This window comes from Thalassophryne amazonica, chromosome 1 (assembly GCF_902500255.1).
Source record: "Thalassophryne amazonica chromosome 1, fThaAma1.1, whole genome shotgun sequence".
Lineage (NCBI taxonomy): Eukaryota > Metazoa > Chordata > Actinopteri > Batrachoidiformes > Batrachoididae > Thalassophryne > Thalassophryne amazonica.
In genome coordinates, this window is record NC_047103.1 from 161,373,997 (window position 1) to 161,398,728 (window position 24,732).

Consider the following 24,732-nt stretch of genomic DNA (forward strand, 5'->3'; position numbering starts at 1 on the left):
CTGCACCACTACTGCAGTGTTTTGAAATACTAAATCTTTTTTGAAACAATTGAAAAAAAGTGTTTAATTTAAGAATTTAAACATTTGAAACATGGAACAACTTTCAGAAGCTTTTTGCAGGTAATGTTTCACACATTTGAACAATATATATTTTAAAACTCTTTCTACAATTTACTGTTTCAAGTGTTTCAAAGCTGAAACAGTTCCTGATATTATCATTCAGTTTGGAATTTTGAATGTTTTGTTCCTTGCTAATACGAGGTGATGGTCTAGTGGTTCAGTGTTGGGCTTCAGACTAGAGGATCCTCGGTTCAAAATCCAGTCAGACTGGAAAAATCACTAAGGACCCTTGGGCAAGGTCCTTAATCCCCTAGTTTCGCCCGGTGTGTAGTAAGCGTCTTGCATGGCAGCACTCTGACATCAGTGTGTGAGCATGTATGGGTGAATGCGAGGCATCATTGTAAAGTGCTTTGAGCTTCTGATGCAGATAGAAAAGTTCTATATAAATGCAGTCCATTTACCAATATTCCAAGTATTTGAACATATTATCTTGAAGCTCTTGTAATTGCTTGCAAACACTGATTCATTTTAAAATAATTTCTGTAACTTTCTGTTTCAATAATTTTTGAAACTGAAAACAATTTCCATTGCAATAAGATCAAAGTTTTGAAATGTTTCATACGTCTTAATTTCTGAAGCATTTTTTCCCTTGTTTCCTGGGTTTCAAAATAATAACTTAATTTCTGAGGAGCTTAATTTATTGTTTTGATCATTTAAAACAGTGATTTATTTTTCTGAAACATTTTCTTTAAGTGTTCTGAACATAAAATGTTCAGAAGTAGTGAATTATTTTAATGCAATTGCTTTATTCTCTTCTTGATTTTGAAGCAGTTGCTTCATTTTTCATGACGTCTCAGTGTTTTTTTTTTTTCTGCCATTACTGTGCACAATCATTTAGCTGTGGTTTAAATAAAAAAATCCAGCTGCCTAGTTTTGCTTTTGTAAGATGCAATCAAAGATTTTAGGAAATGTTTGTTAAATCTTGCAGTAACTGTACAGGAATCTTTACCCCTGCAGTACAAATTATTTACATCTGCAGTTAAATGTAGTTTTCTTTTACTTTCACAGAGTGTGAGGTACATGAAAGCAGCAAAGATTTACTTTTACTTTTTGCTTCTTCTGTGTGATTTGGATCAACTCAGTGTTGTTGGACTGTATTCAGGACAAACTGCTGCTGTAAAGCTGTCAGGGGATCAGAATTTCAAACTGTTCTTGTTTTTCTGTGTCTGGCCTGTTTAATTAGCTGTAACAGAAGAGCACCAGTTCTCTAAATCATCCAACCTGCTGCTCAGATGCTCTTTCCTTGACCTCCCTCACCCTCTACATGAGATTTTACACAAAGCTGCCTTGGCAAACTGCACAAAAATGTCATCCTCCTTGGCTGAATCCCAGCAGGCAGCTGATCTGTGGTTATGAGGTTTTGTATTGATTCAAGCATTGAAGCGTGTCTGATATTTCCTCAGGTGGTCTTCACCTTCTCTGCACATGACATGAGATCTTTTAAAGATAAGATGTTTATCAGCTGCTCTAGCCTCTGGTAGAAAAGAAGATTTTATTCTTGAAAGATCACCAGGACAAAACAGTGGATTTTCTGATAATGTGCCTTCAGTCGCTCAAAGCAAGGAAACCAGTTAGAACGTGATTAATAATAATACTAGCGTGTTGCCCGTGGAGACCCGTGGACTATAGATTGGGTAGTGTTTATAAAATAGTAGCTGACATTTTTTCAAGGTGTTAATAAATTAAGCAAAGCTTGTATAATGAATTGGAATGATGTGTGACTCCAGAATGTTTTTAGAAACTTAGACCTCAACAATTTTTAAAAGAACTCACCCCTTTTCTTTCCTCATTATTTATTTTATTTATTTTTTTAATGTTAATTTACTGTCTTAATGTATTTATAAATTGTTTAGGTTCTTGTTGTATACTTATTATTAATTCTATTTTGTCATGTAATTTTTTTTTTAAATGGACCACAATGGAAATAAGCGTTTTCACTTTCTTGTGTCGTACATGCATTTTTTTAACATATTTACAATTATGTACTTACATAGAACTTACTAAATAAAATCACATATGCATGCTTGCTTGCCCTAATGTATAGATGATTTACCGCCCCCTGCTGGAATGGCGTGTGAGTCCAGAATGTAGTTGTCAACGTCCATCGGTCTCTGTTAGATAATACCACTAATTTCTCCAAAAAATATTAGTCTTATCCACTTTCCATTTTCACAGTGTTCCTCCTTGACCCAAAATGTATAAGCATACCAAACAGCAAATATCAGCTCTCCCCGGTTTCTCCGTGATCAAAGCCATACACACATGCACACAGAGACCACTTGGCTATTATAATATTATTGTCATTGAAATTCTCTGTGTGAATGGACTTCATTGGCACAGGTGCAGATCCTGATCTAGAGCTGCATTAAATTTGAATTATTTATTGTTATGGGATGTGAATGACTGACTGACAGGACCTACCAGTTGATTAGAGCAGGGATAATAAAATTAGGCATAAAGGAGAGGGGGGAAATGCCCCCAGTCTCCAAACATTCAGTTCCCTCATCCATTTCCAGTGTGGAAAAGTGTTCAGCTGCAGGATTTGGGCTCTACAGCTGCTTATGTGGCCATCAAACTTGAATTACATCATCCTCAATGAATCACTGATGATTCACCAACATCAACAGATTAGTTCTGAACAAACTGATCAGAATGCTCCACATTTGTATGTAAAAACAACAAACAAAAAATCCTTAAAGAAAAATCTATAACCCAGATCCCAAAAACCTAATGCATCATTCTTCTTGGAAAGGTTGACAATTCCAAGAAATTTTGTGGCGATCATTTGAAAGCCTTTGGAGAAATTGTGTGGCATGTTGAAAAATTCTGAACTAACATCAAAATTGAATGAGTTCATGGTTTCATGGACATTGGCTGAGCAAAAAATAAATGACTAAATAAATGCTGATTTCTCATTTAAGCAGCTTAATGAAAGTAAAATTGTGGGAGATTTTTGCTAAAACAACTTGATAATAATAATAATTATATTTATAATGCCCTTTCAAGATAAGTTATAATGTGCTGTTCAATTAAAGCTACAGTGTGGCTTTAGGGCCCCTTCACACATAGTGCGAAGTGCACACTTAATGCGCATGACACAGGAATTGTGTGTAAACTGTGTAATATCGTCCCTGCCGCCAACGTCTCGTTCACCTGTTGCTACAATGATTTGTGCACACAAGCACCTGAAAGACAAAGTGTGCACTGTGCGCATCCTCTCGTGGCAGGTGTCGGCCAAATTAAAGGTGACACATACGAACACGCAACACCGCTCGCATGGCACTTAGAAAATGTGTGTCCAGTTACACGCTTGGCACGACAACAGACTGCAGACAATCACTGTCGTACTGCTGTGAAATTTATGTTATGTGTCGACGCTGATTGAGGAGCGAACCTGCGTCAGACAGAACCCAGCGCTAAAAATAACCAGAGAGCGGTTCCATCAACAAAAACGATTTATTTTTCACCTGTGCCTAAATAAAATGTACAAAACCAAAACCAACGTCCTTCTGGAGGAGTGACTGCTGGCACGCTCTCCAGCGCCCGCAAGGAGAGAAGTCCGGCGTTCCTGGACCCACTACCACCAGACAAACACCCCCCAGGTGGACACGACAAACTGACTCTCTGTGAAGCAAAGAAGATGTGAGGTAAGTCAGCAGTTACAACATCTTTCAAAAGACACACGCTATCAGCAACACATTCAGGTCTGTACTTTTTATCTTTATGCAAATGAGCAGCTTCTCACAACAAGTGGAGGATCATTTATCCTGCACGCCACAGCAGTGAGAAGCAAGCTGCACAATTCTCATCACAATTCAAGTATACTATGTAACAAAACACCAAGTTACTATCAACAATTAGTCACATACTTAATCACCTTTAATGTGTGCTGACAGCATGTGTCCTCACCCTTCCTTGCTTCACGGGCTCGATGTGTCAAACCCAGGTGCGGTCCTCAGCGTCTCACAAACGAACATCACAAGGTCGAGTTCCCGGCAGTTCTGCTTGAATCACACATGCCTTAAAAGCAGAACGCCATCCAATTATCTGCTTGAGCTGAAAGTCTTTAAGGTTGCATGTGAGCACCAGTCACAGGTGCTTCACATGATGTTGATGAGGGTGAGGATTCTTCAGCCAGCACCTTCTCCACAGACAAATCAGTTTCCATGCCACCTGAAGAGCAAAGAAAAGAAAAGAACACCAAAACATCCAGCCACACCCCCCAACACACAACAATTTATGTAAGTTCCCCACGAGTGTGACTTTGCAAACACACACACGCTGACACGTGGGTGTATGTGCTCCACTCACAGGGGGCGTGGCTTCCGACCGAAGCAGCTGTGGTGATCTGACATTCTGGACATTCCAGCTACACAACACTTACTGTGTTTGGACAGTCATGGACAAACAACTGTCCATTGTGAGGCGCATGTGTCTGATTGCTGTGTTTACATGGACATAAATAAAACATATACCACTGTGGTGGCGACAAGCTGCAGCAAGTGAGCGCGCACACGGAGCGGACACTGACAGCCCCCCAGGTTGAAACAGACCGTCTGATCAGAACATGCAGCAGGCGATCTGACCGTCACGTCACCCACATGAGCTCTGTTCCACATAACGTGGTGTCTGTGCCATGGCGCGCCGTCCACAAGACGCGTGTGTCGGGCAGAACACGTGCGTTGTCGACTGGACACACCGGACCAGTAGATGTGGACATGATCAGAGCACACTGATTCTCATTCATGTCATTTTATGACTGTATGTCTGTGACCATGGGTCATCACCAGAGAAACAGACGGATCATATTGTATTGCTCGCTTGATAAATGCAGTGTTTTTATATGGTGTGGGATGTTTAATTTTTTTTTTTGTAATACTTCCATGTCCTTCCTGATATGAGACAGCTTTCAAAGAACAGCTCTGTAGCTCAGTGGTAAAGTCTCTCACTGGGAATCAGAGGTTTGAAACGTGTTTTTTTCTTTCTTTTTTATTATTCCACATATGCGGCACGATGTGGTCCTACAGGTACCGGCCGGTTTTTATTTTTTATTCATTCCACATAAGCAGTGCGATGTGGTTCCACACGTAATAGCTGGTTTTTATTTCTTCAACATAAGCTGCATCATGTGGTGCACCTGACACTGTTCCTGCTCAATGGACACCGGCGCGTGCATGAACTCTCGCACCGGGTTTGTGCACACCTGCCCGTTGGCGCAATGTTTCGTGCGCTAATTTCGAACTGTTTCGCCGTTTTGGTCCAACGGCGTCCAAACTTGCACTGTGTGAGAAAGGGCCCTTAGGGGTACGTATGTGCAGAAATGGAATATAGCTGAAAACATGAAGGACAACAAATTCATGACCAGCAGTGGCATAATGCAATCTACAGCATCACCACTAGATGACACTAATCCCCACACAGATTAGAAAATCGCAACTATATTGAAGAAATTAAAACAAAAGCTACAAGTTCTAAAATTATGAAAACACAATAACAATTTTCATCATCATCACCATATCATTATTATTATAATTATTATATTAATATTTATTTAATTTTATATATTCAATGAATGAGTGACAGTGAGTTTGCATATGTGTGTGCCCATACATCCATTTTCTATTTACTCCAATTAAGGGTCACGGTTTGGTGGCTACAGCCTATCCCAGCTGCCACTGGGCATGAGGCAGGGTACATCCTGGACAGTACACCAGTCTGTTTCAGGGCGTGTGTGTGTGTGTGTGTGTGTGTGTGCGTGCATCCACTCACTCATCTTCAACCACTTACTCCAACCAATTACGTGTCAATGGGGGGGCTGGAGCCTATCCCAGCAGTCATAGATTGTGAGGTGGGGTACACCCTGGACACGATGCCAGTCTGTCGCAGGTTCACATACAAACAAACACATTCGCACCGCACACACACCTGCGGACAATTTAAATTATTTAATCCACCTAACCTGCATGTCTTTGGATGTGGGAGGAAGAGGAGAGAACACGCAAACTTCACACAGAAAGACCACAGGCGGGAATCGAACCCATGACCTTTTTGCTGTGGGGCAACAGTACTAACCACTAAGCACCGTGTGTGCGTCCCAATTTTGAAATTATGTTGTAGTGAAGTAATTGAATACAAATTGATAAATTTGGTCACAGGGAAGAATTTTATTGAAAGTCAGTGGGACAAAATATTGATCTACTCATCTCCTTCCACTAGGACTGTTTTGTTTCACAGCTCATTGCTGATAATTATTATTTATTCTCTTTAGTCTGTCACATTAACTAACTTGATGGTTTGAACACACATTTTCATTTTCTCAATGAGATTTTTAGGTTTTGTTGCATTGCTCCCAAAATACCTGTTATTAAAAGACCAGTTTTGAGTCATTCAGCTCACTTCTACTCTACTTTAAGATGACTCTCTGAAGTATTAAGGTAATTGCTGATACTTGGCTCCAACCCAAAAAAGTTATTGCGTAACACTCCCATTAATCCGTAAGTGATCGCCAACTTCGTGTTGGCGATCACTTGATTTTAATGCACAGGAGTGAAACATCATCAGCTGCTTTATGTTATCTTATTAAATCTTAATCACCAGACGCAGCCTGAGAGCTTCTGCAGAACAGAGCCAAAGTGCAACGTGCACGCTTGTCAATCTGTCAGAGCGATCCTGAGCCATTAGCCAGATTAAAGCTGTCTGATTCTATCTGCTGCGTCCATTAGATCAAACTTCACAAACGACTCCAGTATAAGCACAACATATTCAGCCGCATCACGAAACGTGAAGAACAGCCACGAGCCACACGTCACTGGAATTCATGTGCAAAAGTCAAGAACTGTGCTTTCAGCTGTGCATTAAATACAACATGGATAATGTTCATGTTTAAAAGTATCTGTGAGAGTATTAAACTGTTGATTTAAACACAATTAAAGTTCAGCCGGAGGAGGTTCAAGGCCTGCAGTGTGCCTTATATCACAGTACGTGTGACTAAATCTAGGTGGCACGATCCTTCTCTCTGTCAAACGAGGACAAAACAGGGTGTTTTGTTTCCTTTTGGCAGCCAATCAGACAGCAGAGAGAGAGTTGATTACTGAAAAGTCGAATTGGAGTGAGAACTGCAAAGTGAACAAGTCTGAAAATGTGAATGCAACAATGATGGAAGAAGTGACAGTCGCCCTCTACATCTACAGAGCTCGTATTTAATTTTAAAATTTATTGGACTTTATGAGGTTGATGTTGCTTGTTCTTCTGTTTGTTATTATGTGCAAGATTAGACAAAAAATAAAGAAGTGATTTTTAATGAAACTTGGGTGGAGGGCTGGGTCATCGCCCAGGAAGAAACCTTTTTAAAGTTCAGTTCAGAGCCAGATCAGGTGGCACATCCAGGATAATTTTTCACTTTCCTTAGTGCTGTGAGAATGGAACCAGGAGGTTTAAAGTTCAGTGATGTGAACTGAATGATCATGACGAAAGATCAGCAGTTATCAAGAGCAATGGTAAATATTAGGATCAAAGATCTGCAATCATGATCAAATTCACAACATCAGAAAAAAAGAGTAGGGGTCACTATCAGAGCTTAGTGATCAGAATCAAAGGTGAAGATCAGAATCAAAGGTCAAGAATAGGGTCAAAACAGTGATTGGGATCAGAGATTATGAGCATCAAAGCAGTTGCGAAGATCAAAGGTTATGATCAGGATCAAAGACCAGCCATAAGGATCAAAGATCAGCAATTATGATCCTGCTGACCCTGAACCATCCCTTAGTTATGCTGCTATAGACTTAGACTGCTGGGGGGTTCCCATGATGCACTGTTTCTTTCTCTTTTTGCTCTGTATGCACCACTCTGCATTTACTCATTAGTGATTGATCTCTGCTCTCCTCCACAGCATGTCTTTTCCTGGTTCTCTCCCTCAGCCCCAACCAGTCCCAGCAGAAGACTGCCCCTCCCTGAGCCTGGTTCTGCTGGAGGTTTCTTCCTGTTAAAAGGGAGTTTTTCCTTCCCACTATCGCCAAGCGCTTGCTCACAGGGGGTCGTTTTGACTGTTGGGGTTTTTCCGTAATTATTGTATGGCTTTGCCTTACAATATAAAGCGCCTTGGGGCAACTGTTTTTGTGATTTGGCGCTATATAAATAAAATGTATTTGATTTGATTTGATGATCAAATTCACAACATTAGAAACAAAGAGCAGGGGTCACTATCAGATGTCAGTGACCAGGATCAAAGGTCATGATCAGGATCAAAGCAGTAACCAACATCAAAAGTTATGACCAGGATCAAAGACCAGACATAAGGATCAAAGGTCAGGAAATGATATTAGAGATAAAGTTCAGCAATCTTTATTAAAGATTGGAATTCAGTATCAAATGTTGCCGCCTTTTTTTCTTCAAACAACAGAAATAGGCAAGGATAGTTTTTATTTTCATTTTTTGGACACACTAGCACAGAGTGTGATGGACAGTTGAGGACATGAGCGTAATTGTGTTCATACTTCCACCTGAAGTGCTACTTTTCATTTCAGTCATTTTCTTTTATTCACCTCTAATCCACTTTTTCCTAAAATCAAATGCCTGATAATTCACTCACTCTCTCTTCACATAACTGCTGTGAAGTCTTTTCTTCTCGTTCCCTTCATGATGATGCAGTCATCCCTTCCTCTGTGTTTTTTGATTTTCACATCCCTCCCGTCATCGTCTTCCTCTCATTTTCTCTCTCATCATCCTCTTGCTCCTCTGCTGTCTGCTTCACTCTATCTGAAGGCTTTACTCTTTCCTCGTGTGTGTGTAATTGCACAAGTCTGTTCTCTGCGCATTCACCTCATTGCTGCTGCAGCAGATGAAAACGGTGTGGATTTAGCAGTCGTAGCTTGATAGGAGTTTGGGGAGACCTTGTTGTCACTGCCGATTTTATGTTATTTTTCTCTCTGGGTTATACGTATGTAGGTATACAGAGGATGGTGCCTCTTTTTTTTTTGCATTTGATTATCTTCGTGTTGGTTGAAACACTCAGTCATGCACTTCAAAGACTACATGGCATCACTTTCAGATATTTCCAGCCGGTGTAAAATCGGGATGGAAACATCATCTGTAAATAATAAGATTGCGGTGTTAGTCTGTTAGAATCACAGTAAGCCCATTTAGCACAGGCATTTATTGGTCCTATAGGGAGAAATCCATCAGAACGGCCACAAAGGACCATTTTCACACCCACAACATCAAGACAGAGGCCAGAATTCAACACCGCTGCAGGAGAGGTCGAGTAGGGATAAATGTTTCTTTTCTCCTACATATCAAATGACAACATCTCTCCGTTTCATCCATCCCTTTTGCACATCTGAGTCCCGGTGTTGTAGCAGCTCCAAAATCTCTGTAAGCCAAATCCTCCAACTCAAAGGACCAGATCAAGAGCAAATACAACCACAGGTCAGAAAAAGGTGGGATAATATGAAAAATGCAAATTAAAAAAAAAATGCAGTGATTGTTACGTTTACTTTTACTTCTGTTTCATTGCAGACAACATGAACCCAAGATATTTTATGCTTTGTGTGGTCAACATAATTTCAGTTGTTAATACACTCACCGGCCACTTTATTAGGTACACCTTGCTATTACTGGGTTGGGTTGGAACCACTTTTTCCTTCAGAACTGCCTTGATTCTTCGTGACATAAATTCAACAAGGTGTTGGAAAGATTCCTCAGAGATGCTGGTATCAGCCCATTCTCCTCTGACCTGACACCTACAATGCATTTTCATCCACACAGCTACTACTCATTGCGTATCTTCTCTTTTTGGACCATTCTCTGTAAACCACAGAGATTGCTGTACATGAAATTTCAGTAGATCAGCAGTTTGTGAAATATTCAGACCCATCTGGCACCAACAACCATGCCACGTTCAAAGTCACTTAAATCCCCTTTCTTCCCCAATCTGACTCTTGGATGAACTTCAACAAACCACTTTCACCACATCTAGATGCCTAAATGCATTGAGTTGCTGCCATGTGATTGACTGACTGATTAGCTATTTATGTGAACAAGCAATTCAAGAGGTATACCTAATAAAGTGGCTGGTGAGTGTATACATCCATCCCTGCATTTAAGGCCTGCAACATATTCCAGAAAAAAGTTGGGATGCTAAAATATTTAACACTTTGTAATGCCGTCATTTCTTCTCATATCACCACAAAGATGTTTTGGCACTGAGGATAAAAAGAGATGAAGCATTTCAGGTGTTATTTTGTCCCATTTTTCAAAAAACAAAGCAAAATACAACAACAACAACAACAAAACAAAAGTTGTAAGGTGTGCAACTGTACAGTATCGTTGTTGTTGCACTTTTTTCCCTTAAAAATTCTTCACACATTCTCTACTGGGGTCAAGTCAGGATTGCAGGCAGGACAGTCCAGTACCTCTAGTACTCTCTACCTTTGATGTGTGCAGAATGTAGTTTTGCATTACATTGTTGAGGGCCCCTTCACACATAGTAAAAATCAGGGCGAAGCACGGCGGAACAGCTCGTATGTCCTACCCAACATGCATGTCTTGTGGATGGCACGCCGCAGGACAGACACCACATCATGTGGAACAGAGCTCACGTGGCTGACGTGACATTCAGATCACCCACTGTGTGTTATGATCTGACAGTCCATTTCACCTGGAGTAGCCTGTCAATGTGTGCCCCATGCGCACGCTCGCTGCAGCCCATTGCAACAGCGATGTATGTCCACGTGAGGACAGCAAGCAGACACATGCGTGTCACAGTGGGCAGTTGTTGGTTCATGCCCATCCAAACACGGTACGTGTTCTCCAGCTGGGACGTCCAGAACCACAGATCTCCACAGCTGCTCCTGTGGATGGACACACCCCTGTCCGTTCCACACACACACAAAGTGTCACTGTGTCTGTTTGCAAAGCCACACTCATGGGGCACTTACACAAATTTCATATCTAGCTTGAAAGTCATCATCTGCTGACTGTTGTTGTGCTAATAGCGAGAATGGCCACACATTTTCTAAGTACCATGTGAGTGGTGTTAGATGTTCGTGTGTGTCAGCTGGAATTTGGCCGACACCTGCCGCGAGAGGGTTCGATGAGCTCTCACACTGCACACTGTCTTTCAGCACTGGTGTGCGTAAATAGTTGTAGCAACAGGTGTATGAGGCCTTGGAGGCAGCTATGATTTTACATGTATTGCATACGATTCCTGCTTCATGTGAACTTCATGTGTAATTCGACCACATTCGTACTATGTGTGAAGGAGCCCTGAGAAATACATGGGTATCCTCAGAAAGAAGCTGTCTTGAAAGTATCAAATGTTGCTTTAAAATCTCAATGTACTTTGTGCATTAATGCTGCCATCACAGAAGTGTAGCTTACCTTTGCCATGGGCACTGGCACAATCCCATACCATGACAGACCTTACCTTGAACTTTGGACTTGTTGCTGATAACAGTCTGAATCGTTGTTTTCATCTTTGGTCTGAAGCACATGGGGTCCATTTCTTCCCAAAAAATCTTGAATACTGATTATCTGAAGACAATGCCTGTTTTTCCACTATGTGATGGTCCAACCTAGATGCCTCCATGCCCAGAGATGCCAATACTGCTTCTAGACAAGGTTAACATCAGGCTTCTTCTTGCAGAGTAAAATTTTACGTAACTATGTCCTGTAGTGCTTGACCAAAGTTCACCAAGTAATTTCTTGCCCATATGGTTATATCACCTATTGATGAATGATAGTTCTTGATACAGTACCACCTGAGGGATAAGCGATCATCTGTGTTCATGCATTTGTTGACAAACTAGAGATCTTCTGTCCATCTTTTTCCTCAAAGAGTTAGCCTTTAGTGGATACTGCTTTTGTACCAAACCATAATCACCTGTTGACATCACTTGTTTGACATAACATCATTACAAATTTTTTGTTCACCACAATACTAGCCCTATTTTTTTCTGTCTCATTTAAAACAAAAAACAATGTGTTGCAGGCCTTACATATAGAAATGGATCACATGAAATACCTTGGGTTCTTTTGTAAATAAACAAAACAAAATTATTTTCCATATCACCCCAACTTTTGCTGATTTGGGGTTAGAATAGTACCAGAATAAAGAAACTTCTGCATGCATCATTAACTTGCTCCCAACTCGAAAGTAGCAATCGACCCTTTTCCAACAGAATATATCATCATACTTTATATGAATACAAACAATCTCAATGTGTAAAGGGGTTTAGAAACCACTGTGACCTGGTATCCCGTGGTCAGGAACCTCAAGTCTCCGATAGCAAATTGGCCTAAAGTAAAAGGTCACACCAAGAGGAGATGGATGGCATGTGCCTGGTAGGCAGGACACCAGATGGGATCAGGTTCAGCCACCAATAGGGATAGAGGATGATTGCAACACAATTTATGCACAAGACAAGACAGGGGTTTTCTAGTGCCATGTGGAACATCCACCTAAAGAGTTTAAAAAATTCAGAGAGTTGTAGATCGCTAACTGAAGCAGAAGCTCCTTTAATGAAAGAAAAAAAAAAATCACTCTGCACTGAAGGCTAGCTGAGGATTCTCTTTGTATGTATGTTGTAAAAAAAAAAAAAAAATATATATATATATATATATATATATATATAAATTGTATGTCTGTTGGCAGGAAAGCTTGTGTGTCCTAAAGGGAGTGGAGAATGGCTGTCTTGCATAATAAGCTGTGGCTTGCTTGTTAGCTGGAGACAGAGCCAGACGTTCATGCTCGTACCGACTGCATGCTGCTGAATAAATTTGTGGAAGTGTGTCATTGTAGAATTCCCGTAGACTGCCGTCTGTTCTGTGTCCCAGACTTAATGTGACTGGTTTGCAGGAGTTTGCATGCAGTCTGAATGGACCATGCAAACATGGACACAACATATGACCTAAATCAAATATGGGACGTCTTCTGCAACAAGATCCTGAAAGCTGCATGGGATTGCAGTGATGTTGACAATGTTTCATTACAGACAGCACTCTGAATATCATGCATAGGTGTTGTAGCACGCAGCTTTGTGGCAATTCCAGTTTGGATAGAGAACTGTGATGGCACAGAAGCAGGCATTTGTTTGAGGAAACTGTGAGCAGTGACTCATAGTCCTCAACCTTCTTACAGAGGAGTCTAACTATGTTTGTGTTCCTCCAAATCTACACCTCATCCCACCACAGTCAAGTGATGGCACAGTCTGAAAAAATAGGACTCTGGTGTCCTTTTCAATTGGGATATCTACAGGTATTTTGAGCTGTTGTGATGTTGGACATCTCTGGTGCCAGTCTTGTGGTGGCTTATTCTCCAATGAGATTGCAAAGGTGATAAAACAGTTGAGGAAATCTGTAAGGATCTGTGGTATCTAGACTCAACATCTACAGGCTGGTGGAGATGCTGTACTTCTGGCACTGCAAGCAATGTTTGCAACCATTTGAGAAGCGAGTGTCATCCCAACAGACTGAAAGGAAGAACTTGTTGTTGGTCCTTATTCATATCTGTGGGCCCTGGTGGTTGAGAGATAATTGGAAAGACCTTATGGAATCATGAAGTTGCTGGACAGAGTGTTGGGTGATGCCAAGATCTATACAGGAGAATGACAGTCCAGTTCTTTGGGGTTCCAGTCTTACTTTATTGTTGTGTGACTTGGACTCTAAACAATGACTGAAGGTGACATCTGAATCATTTGAGACTCGGTTTATCTGGAGAATCATTGGCTACCACTGGAATACCCAGCATGCTGGTGTCTCAGTGTTGAGGACCTCAGTACAAGTAAACAGCCAACAACATTCCCATTTTCAATGTGGTCGATAGACACTACTTTTGAGAGGTGAGGATGGACCAGTGGGCTGACTGCGTGGTTGTTAACCAGGAACCAGAGTGGTTCTTTTTGGTGTGTGGATGCAGCGACTTGCAGCACCTGACTTGACCTTTGCTCTGGCTTTGTCTTGTGTTTTGCGCGGATGGGAGATATTATCATGCTTGTTTTTGTTCTTGCTCCGTTGAGATGGTGAGACTGAGATGTGCTTAGGGAAACATGAAGAACTGTTGTCACTGGAACTTGACTTGTTGAGACTCCAGGGTAGAAATAAAAAAATGAAATATTCTCAAGCTGCAACAACAGCTGATTTTTAATGCCCTGTTTTATTCTTGAGACTGTCAGTGGCTCAGTCCTTCCTGCTGTCTGTCACGTGCACACTCATTCAGGAGATGAGTATAAATTTTTTTTTGTGCTGTTGGAGAAATTGATGGGAGACATGTGGATCTATTCTCGTCCAGCACTAAAGAATATGTCGTAGCGGATGAAGTCATCAGCGGCTCCCGATGTCAACCGATTCCATTAGATATGAAATCATCATGAAGAGTAGAGTCAAGGAATGATGCCTGATCATCTCTCCATCCTTCTTCCTCCCTGGCTTGTCTTATATATTACTTTTATTCACTTCAATTGTACCTGCTGGCTTTCTCCTCCAAATATGGACAAAATAAATTCTTTCAATTGACTTATTTCCTCTCTGTCAGTGGATGCCACACCCTTATTAGTGATTTAATGTTTCAGTTAAACACAACAACTCTCCTGATTAAAAATCACACATAAGCCTCTCTGGCAGCAGATTAGGTCTATTTCGAATATGGATTCCTTATTGCAGATGTTTAAAATTTAGCTAATTTAAATTATTTAAACCAGAAAAGGCATACTAACGCCTTGCTCAAGGATACTTGACTTGTTCGGATAGGTTAACTCAGACTGATAAATAGAAACAGTGGTGTAACAGTGCCTGATTACATGATTGATAAGATTAACTTTACTGATCCCACAACAGGGAATATCACTTGCTGCAGCAGTAAAAGTCATATATAATATAATATATATATATATATATATATATATAATATATATAATATATATATATATATATATACATACAGTAGTGTTCAGAATAATAGCATTAATCCAGGTTTTGAGTATATTTCTTATTGTTACATGGGAAACAAGGTACCAGTAGATTCTCACAAATCCAACAAGACCAAGCATTCATGATATGCACACTCTTAAGGCTATGAAATTGGGCTATTAGTAAAAAAAGTAGAAAAGGGGGTGTTTACAATAATAGTAGCATTTGCTGTTGACACTACAACTCCAGGTTGGCAAGCTTGGAGCCAACAACCTGCCTTTTTGACCATGTTATTCAGACTGTTGGCATCCTTTGCTTTGATGCCTGCACCCCAGCAGACCACAGGAAAGTAGATGATGCTTGCAACAACATACTGATAGCACAACTGGAGCATCCTGTTACAAACATGAAAGGATCTGAGCCTCCTCAGGAAGTAAAGTCGGCTCAGGCCCTTCTGGTAGTGTTCATAGACCACTCCAGCTTATTGTCCGGGTAGGTGCTCAGATACTTATATGATGGGATTATGCCCACATCAGTCCCACTGATGCAGAGCAGAGAAGGTGGGGGTTGTTCTCCTGAAATCCACCACCATCTCCTTTTGTTTTGCCACATTCAGATGCAGGTGATTCTCCCCACACAACCTCACAAACTGGTCAACCAGGTCCCTATACTAGGGGTGCAACGGTTCTCAATTTAAAACCAAACCGTACGGTTCACTATGCACGGTTCAATATGCCGTTATGAACCGCTTTTTTGGTCTTGCCATTGACATGAATTTCTTACTGTCAGAGAATGGATTTGTGTATTATTTGCTCGCACCTGCAGAAAACCCCTCCCCGCAAGTGAATTATCCAATCACTGCTCTGCTCCATCCCCCTGTACCTGAAGCTGACAGTCGAGTTATGTGAAGAAAAAAACATGGCGAGCGGAGGAGAGAGAGAAGTTTGAAGAAGCACCGTCTTCATTTAAATCTGCAGTGTGGGGACATTTCGGTTTCGCTGTTGAATACAATGACGAAGAGAAAAAAGTGGACAAAAGTAAGACTGTATGTAAGTATTGCTTGACTCATATCCCGTACGCTAATGGAAACACTACAAACATGTCCATGCATCTCCGTAGTCACCACCCAGACCTATCGCTTTCTGAAAGCAGTGCAGCCACACAGGTAACTAAACCAGGGAAAGGGCAAATGTCTATCAGAGATGTTTTTCGACGGTCATATAGCAGCAATTCAGAGAAGCACAAGAAAATAACCCGTGCAGTGGGGATGTTCATTGTGAAAGATTTGCAGCCTTTTTCAGTGGTTCAAGAGGGGTTTCATCACTTAATGAAAATGCTCGACCCCTGTTATGATGTTCCCTCCTGCACTCATTTCTCCGACACTGGAATTCCTGCCATATATGAAATGACGCGAAAAAGTGTAGAAGATGAATTGGCGAAAATACAAAACTTGCACTAACCACAGACAGTTGGACTTCGAGGGTGACAGAGTTACGTCACTGTCACGGTTCACTACATGTCAGAGTCGGACTGGAAAATGAAGAGAGCAGTCCTGCAAACTCGACCATCTATGAAAGCCACACAAGTGCCAATTTATCTCACAAGTTGAAAAAGGTATGACTGAGTGGAAGTTGGAGCGGACAAATATGACAATTCCAGTCACCGCCGACAATCTGTAACATAGTGAATGCAGTCCGTGAAACAGAGGGGCTGGGACCACAGATAGTCTGCTTTGTGCATACAGTCAACCTGGCTGCCAAGAAGGCAGTGTCACTCATGCCGTGTCCCGCCTGCTAGGGAAAGTGAGGAAGTTGTACTTTTTCACAAAAGCACAACAGAATCATGCATGACAGTGAAACAGGAGATACTAGAGTTGAAACCACACAAGTTAATCCACAATGTAACAACTAGGTGGAATACAATTCATGATATGCTGGAACGTATGTAGAACAGCAGCCTGTCATCTACGCTGCATTACTTGACAAAAGTCTGAAGAGTGTCAACAAGGACATAGCAATACTGAGTGATGATGAACAAAAATGGCAGAACAACTAATCAAACTACTGAACCACTGAAGACGGTGACTGCTCTCATGAGCAGTGAAACAACCCCCACCACATCCATGAGCCTCCCTCTGAAGGAAATGATTCTCAAATCCATGGCACCAGAAGACAAGGACCTGAACAATCCAAGAAGCCAAAGCAGCCATAAAACAGGCACACAGACCCCGATCTCCAAAACTACCTCATAAAAGCCACAGCACTGGATCCCAGGTTTAAGTCTCTACCTTCCCTTGATGAACCCTCCCGCATAGTGTCTACAGGGATCTCACCACAGACATCCTAGAGCATGAACCGCAGGTAGTCATGTTTTGTTTGTGATTTTATGATGCAAAAATTGGATTGTTTTTATTGACAAAAATGCATGTGATGATGACTGACTGTTATTGAAACTGTTATCATTATTTTTGCAGAGGTACACCCGTCCACGCAGGAACGAAATCCATCCTCTCCACCCAAGAAGAAGACAGCCATGGTAGAACTGTTTGGAGAGGTGTTTAAAACAACAGAACAGGTCAGGCCCCTTTCTCTGATAGTGGAGGATGAAGTTAGCTCATACAGATATACAACTGCATTGATGTTGATGCTGATCCTCTCATGTGGTGGAAGATGAACAAGGCAAAGTACCCCCACATCGCAAAAGTTGCACAGCGTCACCTCTGTGTCCCCACAACCTCAGTCACAAGTGAGAGAATTTTCTCCACTGCAGGGGACATTGTTGGCGCAAGTCGCTCACGCCTTTCCACAGAGAATGTGGACAAGCTGATATTCTTACAGAAGAATCTCACCATAGAAGAGAATGCTGATAGCTAATTGATGCACTTTACAGCAGCCTCAGCCTGCCCTGTTGCACTTCACTTTTGTAATATACGTAGCCTATATGGAAGTATTATGTTTATTTAAAATAGGCCAAGTGTGAGTCAAGGCTGAGAAAATTTCTCATTTGAAAGTGTTATGTTTACATTTTATACAGTACATGTTTTGTTATGTACAACAGTCATAGCCTACTTGAATGTTATACCAGTGTAAAGAGTAGTCAAGGCTGAGAGGAAATTTCACACTTGAAATTTTATGTTTAACTTACACTTATACAGTACATGTTTTACCACAGTCATAGCCTACTGGAATTTGTGTAATAAAAAGTTGTATTTATTTTTGCCCATGAGCAAATAAAGGGAGTTAAAATAGTAGTTTTTTTGTTTGTTTTAGTAAAAATGCATACCGAAACTGTGACCCAAAAACCGAGGTGCTAACTGAACCGTTGCACCCCTACCCTATACTCATCCTCCTGACCATTTTCCACACACCTAACTATGGCCGTGTCATCAGAAAATTTATGTAGATGAAATGACTGTGCCGTACTTAATGTCTTTGGTGTACAAGTAAGTGATGAAAAGGACGGGGGATAGCACAGTTCCTTGGGGGGCCCCGATGTTACTGATGAGACACACAGCTTGAATCCTCATGAACTGAGGTCTGTCCATCAGATAGTATATGCTTTCAGCACCCGAGGGCTAATACCATCCGGCCCAGCGGCTTTCCCCTAGTTGAGTCTCTCCAGCTTTCTCATCACATGGCTGGCTGTGATTTGTAGTCCAGTCCGAGGCACTGAAGATGTTGCAGAATCTGTGGTGGATGTCAGCAGGGGGATGAGGGGTGGAAAAGAGGTGTCTACTGCAGGAGATGGTGGAGGGTTGTGAGAGAGACCTGGGGCCATTACTTAGAGGAACAGTCGGGGAATCCTGGGGTGGGGTGGTTGAGCTGGATTCAAACCTGTTGAAAAGTTCTAGTTGGTTGCTCGATATATGTCCCCAACGGCACCCCACCTTTCTTGAGCTGTCTCATCCCACTCCACACGTCCTTGGCCTCCAATTTCTCCTCCAGTTTCCTCCTCTGGGCGTCCTTGCTCTCCTTCGGTCTGTGTTTGAGTTCTCTTGAACCCTTTTGAGTTCTGCTCGGTCCCCTGACCTAAAAGTCCTCTTCTTTTCATTGAGAAGGGCCTTTAGATACTGGTAATCCAGGGTTTGTGTTAGGGTAACAACAGATCTCTTTACTGGGGATGGATTTTCACCAGTGGTTTATGCAGTGCATTCCAGTCAGTAGCTTCAAAGGCACCACACAGTGTCTCATGACCTTGTGAGACCAGTTCATCACAGACTTGTAGAATGGTATGAGCAGGACTACGTTGTGGCCTGACCTCCCCAATGGTGGAAGGGCCGTGGAGCTGTAGGCATCTTTACCATTTGCGTATAGCAGATCCAATATCTTATTTTCTGTTGTGGTGCATTTGATAAGCTGGTTGATTGTGGGAAGTGTTAGAGAGAGAGAGAGAAATGGGTTAAAATCACCTGTGATAGTGATGAAGGCTCTGGCCGGCTTTGTTTGAACATCCACAGTTACAATTTGATGACATCACATGCTGCTTCCACATTCTCAGACACAGGAATATAAACAGTGATGGCGATGACACTGGTGATTCCCTTGGCAGATAATATGGACAAAGTCCGACGGCAACAAGCTCGATGTTCATGCTGAATGTACCAAATGCTGAACATGATGGAAGGGGAATGTACAAAATAATAGATTCTGACGGAAGGGGAATGTTTGGCATTTGGTCCATTCCCCTTCCATCAGAATGTCATTTTTAAAAGTGTTTTTTGCACTTCCCAGCCACCGTACATTTGCTTGGGGTCCCCACAGCAGTTCAAGTATGGATCTTCATGCTGATTTGCTTTATTTGGATGTTTTCCTTTTTTGTTTTTGGCCTGATGCTCTTCTTCTTGTGTGTTCAGATGTACACGGAGAGTGTGGTGACAGGTAGTTTTGAACTGGCTTCGGCTTGCCACAGGCACTGGCGGCTTGCCTCTGGGTGTTATGTATCTCTCAATAGATGGAGTGGGCGTGTTGTACAGAACCAGTGGGCGTGTCTCAGAGCAAGCTTTGGACTTCTGTGACATATGTCACCAATAGCCTAATGCAAAACAGAATTTGCACAGTTCATCCCCTTTAACTTTGACAACACTCAAGTACTGGTGCGCCTTCCTCTTTTCTCCCCTCTTTCTCTCTCTCTCTGTATGTGTGTGTGTGCGTGCGTGGACGGATAGAACCGCTGCAGGAAAGAAAAAAAAAAAAAAAAATCTGATCCTCCAGCAAGCTGATTGAACCTCGGCGCTGCGCTCCGGATCAAACGCGCCTCCTTCTGCACTCCCGTCTCTTCCGCGTCTTCTCTCCTCCACCACGGCTGTATATTTTAGCCAAACATCTCACGATTGTTTCATTCTTTCTCTTTTTTCTTTCATTCATGAAATACGTAATTTGTCTTCTTTCTTTTCTGCTGGAAAGAGCAGAGCGCTGTCCACGGTGCTGAAACTTCACCGACCTTCACCCGCTCTGCGGAGGGGAAAAAAGGGACAAATTTATTCAGTCTTTTCTGCAAAAACTAACGCCGAATCTAAGCCGAGAGGGTCGAACTACCTGTTAGCTTCTCCTGGCTGCGGGATTGTGGGAGAAAAAGCTAAGTGAGGACGCGTTTGGCTGAAGAAGTGCGCATGATTTGGATGAAGGTGGTGTGTGGAAGCAGTGGTGACCCCGCGGGGAGACCTCCGGCTAAAGAGGTACAGCTGTGCACGGAGACAGAGGTGATGAGCTCCTTCCTTCACCTGGACCTCCGGCTGCTGCTGCTGCTGGCCTGCTGGAAAACACCCAGGATGGTTGGTGGAAGTGAGTCCACGTCTGCAGGTTCTTCATTTCACAATGCCGTGGCCAGTTCAGGTGCACACGACAGTGTTCGCTGTTGTTGTTGTTGTTGTTGCTGTTTTTGTGCATTTTTAACAAACTGACAATACAGAATTTAACATGCAGTCGGTTCAAATGCCAACATGCTTCAAATTTATTTTTATAGCTGAACACACAATTTCAAGGGGAAAGTGAGTCAGTTCAGAAATATGAGGTAACCTGATGGATGAAAACTGAATGCGCTTTGATTAATTTCAGCAAGAATTGAAAAGTAGATCAAATCAAACGGAGTGAAGAAATTATGGATAATAAAAATTGAGTTCATTTGACTCTTTGCCAAATTTGTTCAAGTTTGAGCACTGATGTAGAAAAAGTGTAGAATCTGGTATGTTTCTTCTTTTTATGTGCCATATAGCCTTCTTTATTTTAGTTTTTTCAACTCAAGTCTGGTAACATGCACTGGTGTCGGGTTTCATTGCATTCACCACAGAACCAGCTTTGTTCTGGACGGCAGCCACTCTGGCAACTTCACCTTTGAAATTGGCCATCTATTTACTGCAGGCAGGTGAAAGGTGAATATCCCCTTGGCCTTCTCCAATCACTGGGGTACTCAGGGACCTATGTGTTGGATCCGACACAGAGAAGCATGGCACATAGCCAAACTGGTAGTCCCTTTACAAGAAAAGTGATACTCATCATCTGAGTCTTCCCAAGTAACTGCTTGGTTGACATAAAGCAATTCCAGTGGTAGCCAAGGATCCTTCGATGAGACCCAGTACAGAAGACATCGAGTCATTCCTTTAGGTCACTGTTGAGCATCCAAGTCTCACAACCATACAGTAAAACAGGAAGTACCAGGACCCTAAAGATCTGGACCTTCATTCTCCGCCAACGATATCGGCAGCACTGAATGACTCTGTCCAGCAACCTCAGGACTCCATAAGCTCTTCCCAAGAGTCTCTCGATCTTAGAGGCTAAGGACTCAGATACATTAATGTCTCTACAAGTTTAATACTTTCCATGTTTAAACACCACATACAAATACACTTCTGATGGCTTATCCCAGGAAGTCATTAAAAGCCTGGATCTTAGCCTTTATCAGGGCAATCACAAAGCCAGACACTCCATTTCATCTCTGAGCTTCTCAAGTGCTGCAATCAGGACATCCATTGATTCCACAAAGATCACAGCATCATCAGTGAAGTCAAGGTCAGAAAACCTTTCCTCACCAATAAAAGCACCTAAATCACTGGTTTCCACAACCCAACACCCATTTCATGCAAGCATTGAACAGTTTAGGGGCCAGAAAACATCCCTGAGGAACACCAGTTTTTGCCGAGAAGTTTCTGTTTATGGTCCATACAGCACTAACAGTATCTGTGTATGGGCTGGCTATGAGATGTCCAGGTTTTTTTTAAATTCTACCTGGCTGACCTGGTTGAGCCCACGGCTTGGGCCCTGCGGTTGCAGGGTGCAGGACTTCTTTGTGTTCCTAGGGTGAATAAAAAGTCTGCGGGTCACGGAGCTTTTTCTTATCGTGCCCCTGCTCTATGGAACGATCTTCCTGCACAAATAAGGCAGTCGGATTCTGTGGAGACGTAAGTCGAGACTTAAGACTCATTTGTTCTCCCTGTTTTATCATTTAGTTTATTAAGATATTATGCTTTTTATTTTTTTTTTTTACATTTTATTGTTTTGCTCTTATGTTTTTAATCTATTTTGTGTTCTTTTTGTGAATTATGTCATGTGAAGCGCCTTGAGGCGACCTTGTTTGTGATTTAGCGCTATATAAATGAATAAATTAGAATTTTTGAATTTTAAAACTTTTGTTTGTAGATTAAACTAACTATGGGTGCTTCAGTAGGAGTGCATACCCCCATAAAATTGTAACAGATCTTTCAAACACCTGACACCATTCTAACCATTTAACCTCTGACCTATCACACTATGTAACACAATTTTGTTCCTGGCTTCTAAGTGTTATATTTCAACTGCTTATGGAAAAATGACTACATTATTTTTTTAACGTTCTAGAAAGTTCTAAAAGTTTCTTGAAATTTCTACATAATTCTGGAAACTTCTAGAAAATTCTGGACAATTCTAGCAGTTCAAGAATATTCTAGAAGACTACTCAGTAGTAGTGAAGGTGAATCGAGAATATTCTTGAAAACAGACAAATTTCAAAATATCATTGTCCTGATCACAGAAGCAAGGTTTCTGTGGAATAACAGCTATTTTCTATTTATTTAAGGCATAACAGGTTAGGAAAACACACTGTGTACCCAGGAACAAAACAAAAATAAAAATTGTTACATAGTGTAATGAATTGAATGAATGAATTTATTTGGCACACAGAACAATGATGCATTACTTTTTTTCATTTTATGATAGTCTGAAGGTGGCACCCATGGGTACAACTAGGATTTTATTTATTTATCTTGACCAGGGCGTGAGGATGGGGCCATCAGACTTTCCACTGGATATTATTGTCATGGCTTTTTAAGGGATTTGAAACAGCACACCTTGTTTTTCGGTTGTCCCCTGTAGTGTCTCTTTTCCATTTAGTGATTTGAAAGTGTGAGTAATTTTGAAATTTTTATTTTGTTTGTCTATTTGTAACACTGAAGACTTTTCTGAGATAGTTGTATCATTGATTTTAGTGTTTCATGAGCAAGAAGTAAACATTATTTATATAGCACTTTCACAGACAGAGGAAGCCACAAAGTGCTGCACAAAAAAGGTAGTAAAAAACATACAATCACTGCAATAAAAGCAAATATGATGGTCATAAACAGCTCCCTCCACTGTCGATTTAAAACGCTTGGAGAAACAAATGCATTTTGAGTTTACTCTTGAATGCATCAACAGAAGCAAGCGAGCCAGGGGGAGCCTGACCATGCGAGCTCTGAAAGTCAGCACAAGGATTTTAAAATTGAAATGATACCGCATTGGGAGCCAATGCAGGGCTTTTAAAAGTGGAGTATATGGGCCCACCTTTTAGTCTGAGTTAGCAGACCTAGCTGCAGAATTCGGACCTGCTGCAAGCAAGACAGTTCCTTTTGGTTTAGGCAAGAAAATAAGCTGTTACAGTAATCTAAACGCGAAGATACAAAGGTGTGGATAATCAACTCAAGATCATCTTTCGACACAATACTTCTAAGTTTAAGATATTTTTCTCACTGATAGAAACAGTTCCTTATCAGCTGTTTCAAATGATGCTCAGTGACATTTCTTTGTCAAGATAACGTGAGGTTTCTAAGACTCGATTTAACAGACAAGCTCAGGTCCCTTAAATGCTGAGTGATCCCTGGGATTGCCTCATTGGGGGCAATGACCAGCACTTCAGTTTTTGCTGAGTTTAGCTGCAAGAGTTTTGCCCCACCTATTGTTTTATCTGCACCGGGCAATTTTTTAAAGAAGTCAGTTTGTGAATCTCAGAGACCTTAAAAGAGCAGTACAGCTGGATGTCATCAGCAAATAAATAAGAGACATCATCAAATCCCTGTATTAGCTTTCCGTATTAATATTATAGACAGTTCTCTCAGTTCTGAACCTCTTCCAATTCTCCAAACGGTTGATCTGTTAGGGACAGTCCTTACATTGAAATGATTACAATATGTCCGTCTCATTTTAACAATTGATTTCATATCAAGGTAGAATCCAACAGTTTCCCTCTTTGTTCTGTGGGAAGTGGCATAGTGGTACAAACCACTTGTAACATGCATCAAACAAATTCCCTGGATCTCTTCTTTAATGCTTGAAAAGAGGAAAGTTTCCGTTAAAGATGATATTTTAGGATTATTATTTATTATTTATTTATTTATTTGGCCTTCATTGTATGTGACATACTGTATGTTACCCTGTAACATGATGACACATGGTGCAGACTATTCCTTTTTAAAATCCTATTAACTAA

The 24,732-nt window shown here is 41.4% G+C and overlaps 1 protein-coding gene across 3 annotated transcripts in view; it reads left to right on the top strand.

Moving 5' to 3' along the window:
- Positions 1–24,732, top strand: part of LOC117517102 (fibronectin type III domain-containing protein 4-like) — a 91,218-nt gene that overhangs the window by 4,346 nt on the left and 62,140 nt on the right. Inside the window, exon 2 of one of the 3 annotated variants that reach the window (XM_034178042.1) lies at positions 20,750–20,801. In XM_034178042.1, coding sequence (XP_034033933.1) covers positions 20,750–20,801 — 52 coding nt within the window. Of the gene's footprint in view, positions 1–20,536; positions 20,853–24,732 lie in introns of those variants that run through there. The other 2 variants (XM_034178027.1, XM_034178034.1) reach the window with 2 other exon arrangements.